General features: G+C 38.7%; 1 protein-coding gene across 1 annotated transcript; it reads right to left on the bottom strand.

Moving 5' to 3' along the window:
- Positions 1 to 13,388: 13,388 nt before the first annotated feature.
- On the bottom strand, positions 13,389 to 17,287 carry LOC127660098 (early growth response protein 1). The gene is made up of 2 exons (XM_052150173.1): positions 16,661 to 17,287; positions 13,389 to 15,927 (listed from the first exon to the last, which is right to left on the bottom strand). The coding sequence occupies exons 1-2, from the start codon at positions 16,869 to 16,871 to the stop codon at positions 14,600 to 14,602; spliced, it is 1,539 nt and encodes a 512-aa protein (XP_052006133.1). The 5' UTR covers positions 16,872 to 17,287; the 3' UTR covers positions 13,389 to 14,599.
- Between the last annotated feature and the right edge of the window lie 470 nt (positions 17,288 to 17,757).

Here is a 17,757-nt window from a genome sequence, read left to right as displayed (position 1 = left end):
GAAAATGTGTTTATTTCCAGGATTCATTTAGATTTTGAATCAGACTCAAACTTTAGTTTGAACCCGCAATGTGTTTATGTTTGCCCTTCAAAGGAATTCAGAGGAGCTACAAAGTGGACAGCATTTGTGGCATAATGTTTACTACCACAAAAACATTTTTTTCTTTCATATAAGCAAAAATAGAGGTTACAGTGAGGCACTTACAATAAATGGGGCCAATTTTTGGAGGGTTTAAAATACAGGCAGTAATGTGAAGCTTATAATTTTATAAAAGCACTTACAATAATTCTTCTGTTAAAACACATGCATTATTTGAGCTGTAAAGTTGATTAAAATGTTTATAATTTGAGATGATATGCAGCTCTACCTGTCGTTCCAGCCTGATGACCCTACTGTCTCAGATCGTATCTCTGCCTGCCTCTCGGACAAATTTGGCCTGGATGAAGGAACAACACCTTCAGCTCAACTTTGCCAAAACAGAAATCTTCATGATCCCAGCCAAACCATCTGTTGACCACAACATCACTATTCATCTTGGTTCAACTACACTAACACCAACCAGAACAGCCCAGAACCTGGGAGTTGTGGTTGATGACCAGCTTCATTTCACTGCACACATCTCATCAACAGCCTGGTCTTGCAGATTCAAGCTTTACAACATCAGGAAAATCAGACCTTTCCTGTCTAAATATGATACACAGCTCCTGGTTCAAGCTCTGGTCATGCTCTGTTGGCTGGCCTTCCAGCTAACACAGTAAAGCCACTGAAGATGGTCCAGAATGTAGCAGCACATCTGGTCTTCAAACAGCCAAACAGGGTTAATGTCACACCACTCTTGATTTCACTCCACTGATTACCTGTAGCTGCCCACATCAAATTAAAGGCTTTGACTCTGGCCTTCAGGACAGCAAATGGAACTGCACCTTTTTCATTCAATTCACTTATTCAGGTCTATGGTCCAATTCGCTCTCTGCGTATGAATGAGCGAAGCCTGGTGGTCCCATCACAAAGAGGCTCAACATTTCACGATCGTTCACTTTCTCTGCTCCTCTGTGGTGGAATGAAATTCCAACCTCCACACGATCTGTGTTACCTTCTCAACATTCAAGAACCAGCCGAAAACACATCTGTTCTGCGAGCACTCAACCAAGCCACATTTATTGTGGCTTGGTTGAGTGCTTACTATATACTTACATATACTTACTACTATACTTAAACTTAATGTCCAAAACAGTTTTTTATAAAATATCCTTGTCTGTCTCTTTCTTCTGTGCTAGCATCTTTACTACTCCTGCCACTGTGAGAACTTGGTAGTCCTATCCTGCAGATGTTGTTAAACTTTGTATGACAAATTGCTTGCTATGTGTCTCATTTATAAGTCGCTTTGGATAAAACGTCTGCTAAATGACTAAATGTAAATGTCATTTTTACAGCCGTTTATGTTTTGTTGACATACATCATCATAAAAACTTTGATAAGTTATCAAATTGGCTATAATTTGACACAGAAAATGTTAGTAAGCGATTTCATCACACTAAACTCATGTTAGCACAATTATTGTTTACTTCGTGTGGCTATATTTTTGAAACAGTGAGTATTTGAAAGTTTATGGATTGGCCCCATTCACTTTCATTGTTAGGGCCTCAATGGAAGCCAATTTTTTCTTTGGAGGTCAAAATAAATTTTGTTGTAATAAACATTATGCCACAAATGTTGTCGATTGAGCTTAACTTGCATTGAATCTGGAACAGTCATTTAATACATGTTTGTGCTGTAAAAAACAAGTGTGGTGGGTTGAAAATCTTAAACAATAATAGCGTATCTTCTTATTTACATGAAGCATTGTTCAAACGCAACAAATGTACCTATACAAATATAGACTGTCATCCGTTCAACCGCAGTGTGAACTACGCAAAGCGGATGCATTTACTCGATTCACCGAATATGCGATTCACCGAAAATGTAGTGCTACCTGATCTGCGTCTCATGAAAATCGAATTTTTCGCAAGTGCAGTTTCATCACAATTTAAAACAAGTTGCGTGATCATGAAGAATTGCATCAAGAGGTAGATTGGCACGCAGATGCTTCATATAAAATTGAGTCATATAAAATATACTATTCTCTCTCGCTGATGACCGCGTACCTGTGATTACCCCCGCTGTGTGTCAATGGTGGTACAATGACATAATTGTATTTTCTAAAGGGTGAACTCTTCCTTTAAATATACATTTGAGACAGTAATAACAAAATCAATGCCATACAATGGCATCCATTTAATGTTACTAATATGTATACTACTTATGAATATGGATGTTGACAACAAAGCCAGTCCTATACCCTTATCATTCTCACTAGAGTACCTGACATTCTATACACTTTTAGAAAAAAAGGTACTGTTTAAGGTATAAGGTATACTCTATAGGATGCTGCTTCTGCACAGCTTATATTAGTATGTAATTTGTGTTGCTCTAATTTCTGGGTGTAAAAGACTACACATTTTCACAGCAGGTAGCCCAGCATCATTGCCACATGCCCACGCACCCTGGTGACATCAGCCTCCATAGAGAAGAGAAATTGGTTCCACCTCATCACAAGGATCCTAAAAATAACGCAGCTTCTTTCACTGTATCAAAGACAAGCATCGAGGGGCCACATGAAAGTGAAGGGTGCTAGGCATTTTGACTTGTACAAACACATACACAGGAAAGTGAAGGGTGCCTGGCATTTTAACTTGTACAAACACACATGCACACGGTGGTCGTCAACCTTTCTGTCCTCGTAATGGATGAAATAGTCTTTAGCACCATATTGCCTGCAGTTTGTACACCTCGCATTGTGTGGATCCATGGCCTTGTAGCTATGTAAACATTGTGGTTGTATTCACTTCTTATTCCGGTTCTCTTGTAGCCATGCCTACTACAAAGACTGTCACCAGGCAGTATTTGAATACCCAGTGTTGCATTCCCTGCGAGGATGCCTGCAGCAATGGTGGCAAAGAAAACAACTATACTCCGACACAACACAAACAACAGCAAAAAAAAAAAAAAAAAGAAAAGAAAAGAAAACCTATATATATATATATATATATATATATATATATATATATATATATATATATATATATATATATATATATATATATATAATACCAAGATATGTATACAGATACAATGCATTACTGCAATCAGAACAGAGTTGTTTTTGCTTTCTCTGGGCTTTTTAATAATAATTCCAATTGCATGAACAACTGTTTTCTCAGGCTGGTCTCATGAAATTTAGGTGAGCATTGCAACATTTTTGCTAAACTGAAATTATGTGCTTCATAACACATTTGGCTGCACTTTTCAAGTGAAATGTCCAGCAAGGGGTACCAAAAACGAGCAAAACGACGTTGTAATCAGACATTTCTTTAAGGTGAATTTTAGTTGGAGGTTTTAATAATATGTAACTCCCCAACTTAAACCTTTACCCTTAAATTACCAATTGTGTCCGAAAAGAGAAATGAGAGTTTAACAAAAGAGACCCAACCTTGTACATGTGTACGAGCAAATTCTTTGAAGCAACCACGTCATTTAGTGTTGTTTCTATGTCTCCATCTTTGTCATGTGTCAGCATGAGTTTTTGTCTGGTTTTGAACCACGGTCCGCAGAGTCCAAAGTCCAATGCTCTATGAGGTGCGCTATATTGTAATAAGTTTGAAAGTCCCTTTCAATTGTTCCAGAGTGAAAATGTTCATTTTAAATGTTGGTAAAAATGACTCATGTTAAATGAGTTAATAATCGGTTAATTTCGTTCCAATAATTTTTTCCATGAAACCAAATTCTAAATTGTTTATTACATTACGTTTTCAGAGTTGCACCAATACCTGTAGTAACAAGGGGTTTTTACTGTCACATATGATTTAAATTTTTTATGTGTCATAATAATTACCGGCATGTGCCATTAGTCAGTGGATTTAGCCTGCAGAAAGCTGTTGTTCGCTTGCGTAACTGAATGCTTCATTCATAACACTTTTTGCATTATTTATCACAGCTAAAGTTCACACACATGATGGCATTACCTAACAAGTGGCATGATGGTTTTGTCATGGCACACAGCCATGGCTCGCTCTGTTGTCATGGTTTAGTTGGTCAGATCAGGAGATGAGAAAATTTTGTGACATACTTGGGTTCATACATTAATGCATTTTCTTGTACCTCCAGGACATATAGCTGTGAGTTTGATCTTGATGACTTAAGCATTTACAATAGCATGATAAATCTTTGAGAATGGCACCAGGACCTGATCGCATTGATTAATAATATGGTTGTGAGTGTGAACTCAGGATAAGGGGTGATTTGGAGTGAAACACCGATGGACAATTGGTTGTGGTGTGTCTATTTGTGTGCAGCAGGGCAGGTGTCAGCACAATGGTGAGATGCTGCTCTCACTGTAATTGACAGTTGGTGTGTGTGATGGCTGATGTGAGGTGACATCACTGGCATGGACACACAGCAGATGTGAATGACACAGGACATGCTGAAAAGTGCCGGAACATTCTGCCCAGCAGGGGCGGTGCCAGGATTTTTTCACAGGGGTGGCATGGTACAGTGATCAGTCTGTCGTGGCCAAGAAATTCTGTGTGTGTGTGGGGGTGGGGGGATTGTGTAGCTTCCAACTGGGGGTAAGATATATTGCCAAGCCCCCCCCCACCCCTTATCCATCTTAGCTCCATCTTATTCTATTCCACCAGGACACACATTCAAGGAATATGTTGGTTCAGATGAGTTTTAAGCTCTTTAAAAACACATTTCCTTTATGTTTATGTAAAGATCAACATGGCTTTGGAAATATATGGACCCTTTTCACAGAGTTGGATGACATATTTCCAATTGCAAACACTAGTAATTTCTTCAGTAAGTGCAAATCTAGTCATATGTCCAGGCATTCTTCAGGAAAGGACTCATAACACTATAAATGCACCTCTTTCACCCTGCATCACTGGAAGATGTGTGATCAGACTGATGCTCCTCCTGTGCAGCAGATTCAATAATGTCAGTGCAACTGCAGTTTTCCAGAGCATGCAAGATCATGATCACAGATGTGATTTTATATCTGTACAGCTCGGTTCTCCAGGAATTTGACTGTTACTGACTGTAGAGTAGATATTGTCTTCATCTGATCTTGGTAACTGCGTGTTAACTATTAACATTAAAAACAATTATTTTTTTTGGCAGATACTTTCCTGGCAAAGCAATTTACATGTAAAAAATATTGAACATTCGTAAAATTGCTTGTAGAAAACACTTAACCGCTAAGATAAATTGTTATTGAGAAACAAGGCCCAGGGCTGGGTTTCCAGATAACGTTGCAACTTAAGCTTTTATGATCATCTTAACTAACGTCACTCGTTGTTTTACGATGGAGTAATGCGAGTTTCCCAAACCAGCACGTATTGCTCATTATAAAGTTCAACTTAAGTGCTTCATTACGGGAGCTGTCCAGTCCAAAGATGCTGATCACTAAAGCCAGTATGTCCAGGATATTGTCATATGGAAATACTAACTGTTTGTAACCTTGTCGAGGAGCCGAAATATATGAAATATTACAGAATTTAATGAAAGACATTTGGTAAGATGGAGTTTCAGATGTATTGATGCTCAATCATAGAGACTAATGAAAGTGACACAACAAATACATGTAACTTGAATGTATGCAATGTGAATCATAAGGGGCTGTCACGTAGCCTAAAATTTTGTTCCTTTGTCTGGAAACTGAACATGCAAGGAATAGGATTATGGGCATTAGTATTGAACTAATCATAGACCTGTCTAAATATGAATAAATCATCTGGTTAGAGTGCGAGGCACTGTGCACCATTATGTAGCATGCAATTTGTTACTGCCTTTTAAAAAATACTATAGGCGAGCCGATTTGAAACATCCACTGGAGGAAGGAGAAGGAGGAGGAGGAAGAGAGTGAGGGAATCTCTCATTGCACACTCTCACTCTAATCTCCTTTGTTTAATCTCAAAATTATTATAATTTTTAGGCATATTTATTTAAGTTTTAAACTGCAAGGTCGCATTACTCCCGTATGTCATTTTAAATAATCTGATTAATAAGAACATGTCGTCTTTCTATTGCCATTTGCCCATTAGAATTATGCTTATCAAAGAAGGCGGGGGCCCCCCTGACATTCGGGGCCCCGCAGTTGCTTGATTTGTGTGGTGGTTAAAACCTCTACTGAACCCAGTACATGCTGGGAACACCAGCTTCAAGTAAAATGTACTTGTTTTATTTACCAGTGAAATTTACTAAAAGTTTTTTACTTTAGGATTAATACATGATGACACATTGTAAAAATGACAAACAACCATAAATAATATTTGTTTATAAGCTATAGCATTAATTTATACGTGTTTGAATGTAGAATGTACTTAATATTTTCAAGTTCACACTTTAACTTATTCAATGTAGAAACTACTTAATCTTTTTTTTGCTATATTTACTTCACCACAAAATCTTTTTTTTTTGTGTTTCTAAAAAAGTTATTTGAGTGTTTGATAAGTTGCTTGATTATTGTTGGTGGGAAAATAGTTTTTCTCTGAAATGCTGTGGCAGATATCACACATTTGTGTGTCTAAATTTGGTAATTCCAATCAAGTTGCACCTTCAGCTCTTTTTCATACAAGGAAAATGCTTGATTATACTTGGCTGCCAAGTTCAGTTGCAATATTGCTTGGTTTATCAAACTAATCCTATTTTATTGTATTTCAGGATTTGAAGGCAGTTCCTCTTGTGCACTAAACAAAAACTGTGCCTTAATACTACTTCATTTGACACTTGAAAACAGAACTATTCATTTAAAGGTGTTATAAATTGTTTTCTTTTTCTTTGAGCATGTCTTATCTCACTTAAAACCAGGATTGCCAACTGGCAAGCAACTTTTAGTTCATAATCACCAGGCAGCATCTCTAGATATGAGAGTCAGAGTGAGGCAGAGAGTAAAAAACGTATAATGTTTCTGCTGAAGTTGAGGCCTGATTCCTAAAACTACATTAGTGCCCAAAATGTTGCCCTGTGTGGACCACCTTTATATAACAGATGGATAGCTTTACTTTGTAATACAAACCCTGCAGGAGGAAAAATACTTTATACTTTATATAAGTCATGGCCAGTGTGGACAGTTTGCATTGAAATGCTGTAAGCGTTCACATAACAGCCCATGGTCCTTTGGCAGATAGGACATTATTGATGAGGCATTGAGCAGATATGTACTTTTGAGTATACAATTTGCATGTCTCAGTGGTTTTGATGCAAACAGTGACGTATCTGATGATTGTAATTCAACTAGGTGGTTGCAAAGATTCAAACATCAGGGTAACATTTGTGGGAGGAATTTATGGGGTAAGTCAATGAGGCAAGGAATGATATCAGTGCTTTCTGAGGTGCAACAAAAATGCAAGATAGAAAGAAAAACACAGTGATAGCATAGGCAGTTGAACGATAACTACATAACCCAAGTATGTGTTTTTGACCAATAAATAAACACTGCCCAATTATGATTATCATCCTGCAACTTACTTTGCTACAGACATGAATAATAACTAAATTGTTGTGGCTTGTTGAAGAGACTTTTTTTTTACTTTTTAAGCAATCATACTTTTATTTTCATCTGGCGGATGATAAAAACCCCCCAGATTTACCCCCAGAAACCGAATAGCAACATGCTACTGCATAACCATGCCTTTGCAGCCACTCAGAATAATCTAGCAACTGTATAGTAATGTGCTAACAACCATTGAGAATACATTAGCATCTGCTTACAGTAGCAACACCCTTGTTACCACACAGAACACCTTAGCAATCACATAAAAAATCCTAGCCACCGCATAGCAGCACACTTAAAACCAGCCAGAATAACGTAGCATATAGCAATACCCTGGCAACCTGGAATTAAGTTACCTGTTCTTAATTAGTGTGCTCACTGGTAATGTTTCCTTGAAAAATATTTATTGAATGAAATAATGACAAAATATAAACATATTTAATAGGGCTGTCAATCAATATATTTTTTTTAATCTAATAAATTACAAAGCATGCCAATTAATTAATCGCAGTTAGTCTAAACAGTTGCTTAAGAAAGCTCCTCAAATAACAATAATTCAATATATAATGTTCCCAATATATAATATTGGGAACATTATTATATCAATATATAATAATATATATATATATATATATATATATATATATATATATATATATATATATATATATATATATATATATATTACACCAAATTATAATACAGAAAATTTTAATGCATTACATTATTTTGGCTCACAAGTGAAGCATTAAAAAAGACAACACAAAAAGTGGCTTTAGAATGCAATGTACTGTTTATTTCCATATTATTAAACATAAGCCAATCACTGGTCTGCGGTTCACAACAATACATTTTGCAATTTAATTTGTCGATCAATCCAAGATTTATCATAAGGGCTTGTCTAAGAATGCATCCATGTACACCAGCGTCAGATGCATTTGGAACGTCTCGGATGCATCGCATCATAAACATAACATTTTTAGGTCACTTTGTCAAGTTAAAGGAAAACTTAGAAAAACAAATCTTGAGATCCCTACATTTGGATTTGTGCTCCTTCAAGCTGTTTGTACGCAAGAACGTGTTCTCATCTTGTGTTGTCTGCTCTCGGTAAGGTTGGTTTGTTCTCTGTATAAGCTGCGCGATGCCTATACAGCGAGTTCCGCGCACTTTCCCCTGAAGAAAACAAGTGGTGCTCCAAGCTTGAATTGCTCATATGGCAAGATTATTCCTTATTAAGGTCCGGGGCATGAATTAATTGAGTTAATTTTTATATAATTAATCACACTGAATTAGTGTGTTAAATTGACAGCCTTAATATTTTATAATACTGCTATTATACAGAAGAGAATGAGATGTCTGATTTAAAAGGTACAATCATCTAATTTCATTTGTGAAGAGGTGAAAAGAGATAGGGAAGTGCAAAGCTTCATGTCTCAACATCATCAATTCTCTCAATTCTGTCTCTTTCTTTCCCTCTATCTCTCTCTGTTTCGCCAGCACATTAAAGTCAAGACCTAATCACTGTGGGACTTAGCCAATGATGTGCTTATCAAACGGCATAGGAATCTTAAAAGGCCTGAGGGCAAAGATGCAATAAGAAAGTATTTGTAGCTGGATGAAAGGGAGAAAACTACAGAGAAAAAGGAAAGGGAGAGACAGAGAGAGAAAGAAAGAGTAGCATACGAACCTTGCATCAGAAATGGAGGGAGCTCATTAGAATATGTCGTTTAACTGGGCGCAAGTATGGAGAAACAGGGAATGATAAGAGAATGATCGCACAGTCCTTTTCATTCTTTTCTTTTTACACCCCCCCCCCCCCCCCTTTAAAAAAGGTCCAAAAAGAATAAGTGAACAAACACTCATTTTAACAGGCAAGAGGCCTTGAAGTCTTTGCTTGTGGGAGAATTGGTAAGGGGGCTTTATTATGAGTCGACGTTTGGGGAGATGAGTGATGCGCTCTCTTGCTTCCTCTGTCTCCATCTCTGTCTATCTTGCTTTCTCCAAAACCGATAGAGCCCTGCATGTCAGCCAGTCAACTCTGATACTAGCAAAAGCAGCTATGAATGCAGACAAAGGGAAAACATTATCAACACATCCAGTGCACTTGAAAGAGCTCTTTTCTGCACTAGAGTTGGGTGTGAGGGGCACATTGTCACAAAGGCAGCTTTGAATTCCCGCTCCCCTACGGAGATTTCTGAGGCTGCTAGCGCTCGGCTAGTGCAGAACCGTGTGGTGCCTGTTGAATATGAAACTCAAACCATTCTGAAATGACCACAGATGTGGGAATTGGGGTTTGTTTTCACAGATGCTTTAGAGCAGAACTGCATCTGAGTGTTTTAGCCTGTAGCGTAGAATTAAAAGAGGATTGTTTAGCAAAATAAACATGGCTCTTCATTTGTATTACGAGTAACTAAAGGTTGTGTTACTACTAACATTTTCGATTTAATGAAAATTGTGACGGTGGCGAAATGTTTGCTAAATGATATTACGTGGCTCCTTACCTGTAACGTGGCATTTCTGAGGTGAAATGTCCACTTAGTGGTGCTAAATACAAATTAAATTTGATCCCAAACAGACACTGTTTTTACAGCTAATGGTCCATGGAGTTTTAAATCATCAAAAACTACCTCCCTAACCTAGACCTTAAGATATGAAGTGAAAAATAGAAAAGTAAGTGTTTATCAACTGATAATCTACCCTTTTGTGGTTTGTGTGAAAGGGAATACAATGAATTGTTGTTGTAGTTCCTCTAGTGTTCATTTCACCAAGAGAATATGTGGTACAACGAACCACGTAAAAATCATTTCGCAAATAAATTAGGTATACTAACATGATTCAATTAGACCAGGTTGAATTTGTCAGTAGCATGACAGTTAAGGCCGAAGCATACTGTACACAAGTACGTGAAAACAGTTGAGATCGCTTGGCCTCTGCATTGCCAACAGTTGGTCCAGTTGAACAGGCTAAATGTGCATTCTTGCGTTACCATGGCAACGGTACGGTAGCAAACCACAATACTCAAGGGAGCGATAGAGTTACCTTAAAATGTCTATGTCATTAAACTGGATGTGTCATTATTCAGGTAAGTTGCTACAAATATATTGACTTACACTTACTTGTTGAGCAAAATTCTCTTCGTACTGTTGCTCCGCCATGGGAGTAGTTGAATTGAAAGAGAAAACACACCACAGAAGTGGACAGTTTACACTAATCTCGCTATAAGAAATAGATCACATAGATCATGTACATTATGTATCAGCCCTTATTCAATTAATCTCAGAGTAGCTTTTCCAGTAAGAAACTACAAAATGCTACATTTCTGTATTTTTTTGGTCACATTTTATTGTGCCCACTAATTTTTAGCCAAATGAATTGAGGCAATATTTAAACACGCTCTCCGAAATTGTACTCTTTCTTTCCAATGTAGCTCTGGGATGGCTGACACATTTAAGTAAATTGGTTTCTTTGGATGGTTCATGTAAATTAACAATTTAAAATAAATAAATAAAAAAACGATTCACCGATTCATTTGTCATTGTGTTTTACTGTAAATTAATAAAAACAAAATGTGTTGCTAAATATTTCTCAGTTTAAAGCAGTGCTGTCAGTTGACTGCAATATTTAATCACAAATAATCATAGTTTAATCAAAGTAAATCACGATTAATTACATGATTTTTCTTAGACAATCGCAATTAATCACATGCTTTTCAAAGTTAATTGCAATTAATCGCAGATTTCAAAAGTGCTTAAATTTGATTCTCCATATTTTACTTTTCCTGTCAAAATGAATTTAGTTCCCTCTTATGAACAAATAATAAAACATGTAACAATAATGAGTAGTAACATTTTCTGAACAAAGCCTTCCACATTATGAAGATAGAAATGCACTAAAATGCCATCAATTCAACATTAAAGTCAATTTAAAGAACTTTTCCCCATAGTACTTAATACTCAGATAGTAATATATAATAATGATTTAATACATAATAATAGTAACACATGATATTCATTTAATTATCAATTTGATCGATATACATTTATAAATATATTGACTCCTTAAACAACTTCAGTGTTACTTTTTTAGGTAAGTTGTAGTGTAGCTAATTTTCTTTTTTTAAGGGTAGCTTGACTGTAGACTGAATACTTAAAATTATGAGTGCCTTGTAGCAAGCTGTCGTTTCAAAGCTTCTCCAACAGAACCGCAACAGAGTTGTTTCACTATATTTTTGCATAGCAACATCACTTTATTTGCTTTGTAAATGCTCATTTATTTTTGTTTATACTCATATCACCTTAGATGAGGGTCACAGGTTTCACATGAGTACCCCTGGGAGAGTATGTATGAATGGCCATATGAGTGACCCTGTCAAATAATAGGTGTGTATGAACAAGGGAGCAGGGCTTCCGTCATTGCGGTTCATCCACATCAGACAATGCATCTCGGCTAAGGCATTTGTAGAGTCAATTTGGGATTGTGGGACCAATTACCCTAATTACTTTCCTTTGTGTTGCTCTTTCCCTTCAACTCGCTCTGTCTCACGATTGTTATACCTCTGCGTTCAAATCTAGTGCTGTTTTGTGGCTTCATCTTTTGGTCTGATATTGCCTCATAGTTTGGGAAAGTCCCTGTGCAAAAACACAAGCCAATTTTCCTTCCCTGGGCTGCTGACCTACCCTTATGGTCTGAAATGTTAATTTATTGAGCAGTGTTCCAATTTGATGGTTGATTATCAACCGATTTAGGAAAAATCATCTCTTTTCTTTCTCAGCTGTTTGGTTTATGATATGTTATCTGCAGTGGTAGAATGATCAACCTGGTTTTTAAGCTTTTACCTGCGATAAATAAGGAAATAATTATGCAGACACATCACATTTACGTATACATCTGCAATTTCTGTCACATTAAATCTGTTCAACTTGTATCTTCCCTGACAAGATAGTTTAACCGAGCTATAATGAGCACACAAAGTATGAAGCCAAAACAGTGGGAGAGAAAGCTAGAGAGCACTTTTTCATTTGATCTTTTTGGTGGCACAGAAATTAGTATGAGCAGATTATTATTTCTCTTTTACAAAGGCATTCATGTAGGAAGGTAAAGCATACAATAGAGCAAAAGTTGCCTTACTCTTAAAAGCAACTTGGATATTGAGACTTTTTTCATCTGACAAACTCAATAGACACGGAAGCCCATTACAAGGGTGTCTTATTAGTGTCGACTGATTTACACGATTGCTATCTATGTATAATTAAGCCCCAAGCGCATCCAGTCACATTCGTACATGCTATCTTTTGATAACATATTCTCATGAAGAGACAATCTGATCTGCGGTATCAACTCCATGATTGGCTTCTCAGCTTGCTGAACTTCTGAACAAAAGAATGCATCAGTACATATATATATTTGATGTCAAGTTGATTTTATTTATAATTTCTTTTCTTTTCTTGGCTCTAGGTTATTTTGTTGTTTTGTTTGTAGTTTCGTCTTTTTATGGAAGAGGTGTTCTGATTTATTTCATTGAAAAGTCTGGTCCTTCTAAGAGGAATAACTTCAGATTTTATAATTTAAATCTTATAAGAATTTAATATAAATGTATGTTGTACTGTGTATGAGGAAATGTTTTAATAATTCAAATGTTGTAACTTGAAGATATGGCTTTTAATTATGCTGAATTATAGTAAATTGTTTGCAATATAAAAGGGTTTATGTGTTGAGTCTATAAAGGAGTGTTCATTGACATGTGTGAGAATTCACAAACCTGTTGTTAAGTGATGAAAAGGACGACAGAGATTCAATGTATATATTTATATATTTACGTTTTATTTATATTTCTGTTCTTGAAGGATATCTTGTACACCAAATATCCCATTGGCAGTTAAGCGCATTCAATGTGTTTAGAAGCCATAAACAGTCACTTTTTTGAACAAACACAAATACAAAATAAAAATAACGACAAAATAATGGACCGCATGTAAATAACATACAAAAAATCCCATGCCTACTCAGTAGGTAACTACAGCATTCCAACTCCTCAAGATGTAGATATGTACATTTTCGTTACAAAAATATAGTTTAATTTTCATTTTCTTTTTTGCTTACGTCCCCAAGAAATGCAGTGCCCTCATATCCTTTCCCTTCTTTCCTTGAAATGACTTTCTGAATATAGAAAAAAAGAAATGAGAGAAAATAAAAATCCCTTACACCTTAAGGCTAGATGCAACGCATCCACACGCTGATATCTGTCAAAACATCTGCAAGGCTTCATAAAAGGCACCAAAAGAATTTTAGATTTGTGGTAGATTCTTTTTCTGATGTTTCCCCCCTCCGTTTAACAGATATTTGTTGTCACATTTGAGAAAGAGAAAGATAGTACCAGTGGATGATATTTACAAAATAAGACAAACTAACATCACTCTTCCACATGCGTCAGAATACTTAAGTGCTTCTAGTCAAACGAAGTCAAGAACTTATCACAGCATTTTCACTACTTAACACAGAATGTATCTTTGAAAATATGGCCCTGCTCAATTCAGAATAATACAATGCAAATATTCAAATCAATTTTCACAACAATGGTACTAAAAAGATAAAATAAAAAGGAAACATGGCACATGTACAATATACTGTAGCTTATGTATATTATTCAAATATCTTTTGTAACTGTACACCTGTCAGGCCAAGCGTCTGAGCCTAAAGCCACAGGCTTCGATTACACCGCTAATGTCCTTTTGTCAGTCCACATCGCAAGTACATCTGTGCACGCACAGTCTGAGGAAAAACATGCCGAAGCCTGTTGCTTTTGTTTGTCATTAGAAAGTCTCACATGCCTTGTTTGAAAGGATTTGAAGGGAGAGAAGGACACAAAAGTCCCTTTTGTTTTCAAATGACTGTTTTGTAACTGGACCATGTTTGGAACATGGGCAGAAAAGTGCTTCTTGCAGAGGGGACCTAAAAGTCATTTACATTTTAAGTTATTTTATGCCAGGGAGGGTGGACGTGATGAAAGTCTCAGCAGATGTCGGCTGTCCGTGGGGAAAGTGCTGACTGTATGTCAGGCAGCGGGGTGGTCACGGGAGAGCTGTAGATGTTGCTGACCACAGAGGACGGGAAGGAGGTGGCCACCTGTGTCTGGAAGGTATTGGTCACAGAGGGGTAAGTGGTTGCAATGGAAGGGGAGGGGTAGGAGTTGTGGACTGGTGAGGAGTAGCAGGAGTTCACAGGGGACGGGAAGGAGGAGACTGGGGATGGGTAGGAGGTGATGGGTGAGGGGTAGCTGGACACGGGCAAGGAAGCTGACATGGAGACATTGGCAACTGAGCTCTGTACAGTGGTGGCACCTTTGTCTGCTTTCTTGTCCTTCTGCCGCAGGTGGATCTTAGTGTGGCGCTTGCGTTCGTCACTGCGGGCAAACTTGCGGCCGCAAATTTCACAGGCAAAGGGCTTCTCACCCGTGTGTGTGCGGATATGGGTTGTCAGATGGTCGCTGCGGCTGAAGTTACGCATGCAGATGCGACACTGGAATGGCTTCTGGCCCGTGTGGATGCGGATGTGCCGTGTCAACTCATCTGAACGTGAGAAGCGACGGTCACAGGTCTCTACAGGGCATGCATAGGGACGCTCGTGTGGGGGTGTCTTGCTTGGCCGGTTAGGGTACTTGCGCATACGACTGGGCTTGATGAGCTGAGCTGGGTAGCCACTTTTCAGGTCCTGAGGTCCTACCGCCTGTGTCGCAAAGGCCTTGATGGTGGACAGCGGTGTCAGGGAGGGCTGTTGACCTGCTTGCGTCTGGAAGGGCTTTTGATCGGGTGCCACCAAGTTGATTTCACTTTGCTGCTGGGAAAACAGGTAGTCTGGGATCATTGGCACAGAGAAACTGGTGCTGCAGGCCTTGCTATTAGAATAGGCTGAAGGGTGGTACTGCAGTGAGCTTCCTACTGTGGTTGGGAAGTTAGGCCCAGGCTCAGGGAAGATGTCTGGGCTGGCACTGGAGTAGGTGGGAGCTGCCGAGTAGATGGGGTTGGGCTCGCTCATGTGGACAGAGCAGCTCAGGCTGGTGCTGGATGTAGCTGAGGAAGAGGAGGGGGGTACGGAAGACGAAGATGAGGAAGAGGGCACAGTTGACTGAGAGGTCAAAGATGACTGGATGGAGGTGGGAGGCTGGTTGATGCCCACCAGCCCACTCACTATGCTGAACAGAGGCTCAGCCCACAGACTGTTGCTGCAGTTGGTGGCAGGTTCGAGGGTGAAACGGCCAGTGTAAGAGATGGGGGGCAGCCGTTGGGTGGGGTAGCTTTGATCTGTCAGAGATTTCTCCATGCCAATATCTGGAAGCGTGTCTGCAGAAGCAACCACAAAAAAAAAAGAGGGAGTTAAACACCATAGTACAGCTAGTTCACCATACATTTTTTTATGGCCATTTCATTGCACATAAATAACCACAGAACATGGTGTTTAGTTGGGGGGACTAAACACTGCTAACTTTTGAAACTGTGTTTTCCCACAATCTCAGACCGAGCAGCAGGTGCTGATGGAACACAGGGGTGCTTCCCCTCCTAAACACACACACATTTGCCGATCACCCTTGGAGACAAGAGCCAGCGCAAGCTAAACCATCTGCATGTGGGCTTCTCTCAGTTCACTCGCTTACTAATTACTGTCATCCTGCTCTCCCCTTCTCACTCATACAGTAAGATAATCATTAGCATTATTAGGAATCAAACCTGCACTTTAAATGTTTGAAATAAAGCTGTTCTGCAAATATTGACATGTTTAATTCATTTAACTGATTGGACATTGATGTCTTAGTAAAAGCTCACTTATTCTGAATCGTTGCTTGTTTGTGCATCTGTAAAATTGTTAATGCTTTAAAATAAGGTTGTATTTGTTAACATTAGTATATGCATCTTTCTTTTATATTAATTTGATAATTATAATGTTTCTATATTTAAATGAGGTCTGCTAAAACATAAATACACTTTTATTTTCTATTTAAATAACTGCAGTTATTTACAACCATGAAATCAGCATGCAGCTTTCTCCCCATGCAATTTAATCAATTTGAACGCTTACCTCCAGTAAGGTGATCAAACTGCTCCCCGGGATCTCCAGAGCCAAAGCCTGTTCCTTCAGGCGCTGTGGCATTGAGGAAGGGGGTCCCTGCAGAGTTCAGCATGATCATCTCCTCCAGCTTGGGGTAGTTATCCAGGGGGGAGTGAGGGAAACTCAGGGGATCTGAGATCTGCAGAGCAGACAGGAGCATCTCTGTCTTGGCTGCAGCCATCTCTCTGAAGTGTGCTCGGAGAGGAGAGAAGTATGCAAGAGAGATCAGCAGCTTGCCCGTCAGGGAAGACAGACGTGAAGATGTTGCGATGTCCTCACTCTAACAGAACTCTAGATCTTCTTCTTTGCTTTCCCTCTTCTCCTTTTGGTTTGTCCAAAGAGGCAGAAAAAAATCCACTGTGTCTCTCAGATAAAACAACTGAGATTCAGAATGTCCCTTTTACTCATTCCCTAACATACACACTTCAAATGTACTATTGTCACTTTTTCACCAAATTAGCTCTTGCTCCAATTCGCTGTTTTGTTTCTGTTATTGTTTTGAGTTCACTTGTCACATTTATATAATGTGTCAAAATGTATTTGGTTATATTGCGAATACGGCAGCTGTCTGCACTACCACTGTATCGCTCGGGCTCTCTAAGCTCTTTCTCAGCTCAGAGGATCCCTACTCCTTTATATATCCTCTTGCCGTGACGTATATGTCCATATTTGGACTGGAGGAAGCCCATATTTAGGCACTGCAGTGGAGGACACATGACGCTCGCCTAGAGGAAACGAGCAGATTGGGGAGCTAAAACATTAAGTCTGTGCATTAAATGGAGGGAAGATGCCCGTGCCTCCTCCACAGCGAATCAATGCGTGGTAAGCGCAGTGTCTCCGCGCGAGAAAGAGAAGCGCATGTTTAGCTTTTCTCCTCCGAAGTCCTCGTAAACATTCAGGTTTCCCGTCTGTGCTGTAGCAGCGCTGTAGCAGGAAGATCCCGCTCCGCCATGCCATATAAGGTCGTGACTACATAAGGCTCGATTCCGGTGGGTTTTCACTTCCATGCCCTTATTTGGAGTTTCCTGGTGTAGAGCTGATCGGCGCTTGGCAGTGAAACGGAGGCT

The sequence above is a fragment of the Xyrauchen texanus genome, chromosome 19 (assembly GCF_025860055.1).
Source record: "Xyrauchen texanus isolate HMW12.3.18 chromosome 19, RBS_HiC_50CHRs, whole genome shotgun sequence".
Classification (NCBI taxonomy): domain Eukaryota; kingdom Metazoa; phylum Chordata; class Actinopteri; order Cypriniformes; family Catostomidae; genus Xyrauchen; species Xyrauchen texanus.
This window is presented reverse-complemented; position numbering and strand designations above follow the sequence as displayed.

What these genes read in the sequence shown, in the direction of transcription:
- LOC127660098 (XM_052150173.1), bottom strand. Translation starts at nt 16,871, where the DNA reads ATGGCTGCAGCCAAGACAGAGATGCTCCTGTCTGCTCTGCAGATCTCA. An exon ending in GTTTGATCACCTTACTGGAG is followed by an intron (nt 15,928 to 16,660) that starts GTAAGCGTTCAA and finishes TTGCTTCTGCAG; the next exon opens with ACACGCTTCCAGATATTGGC.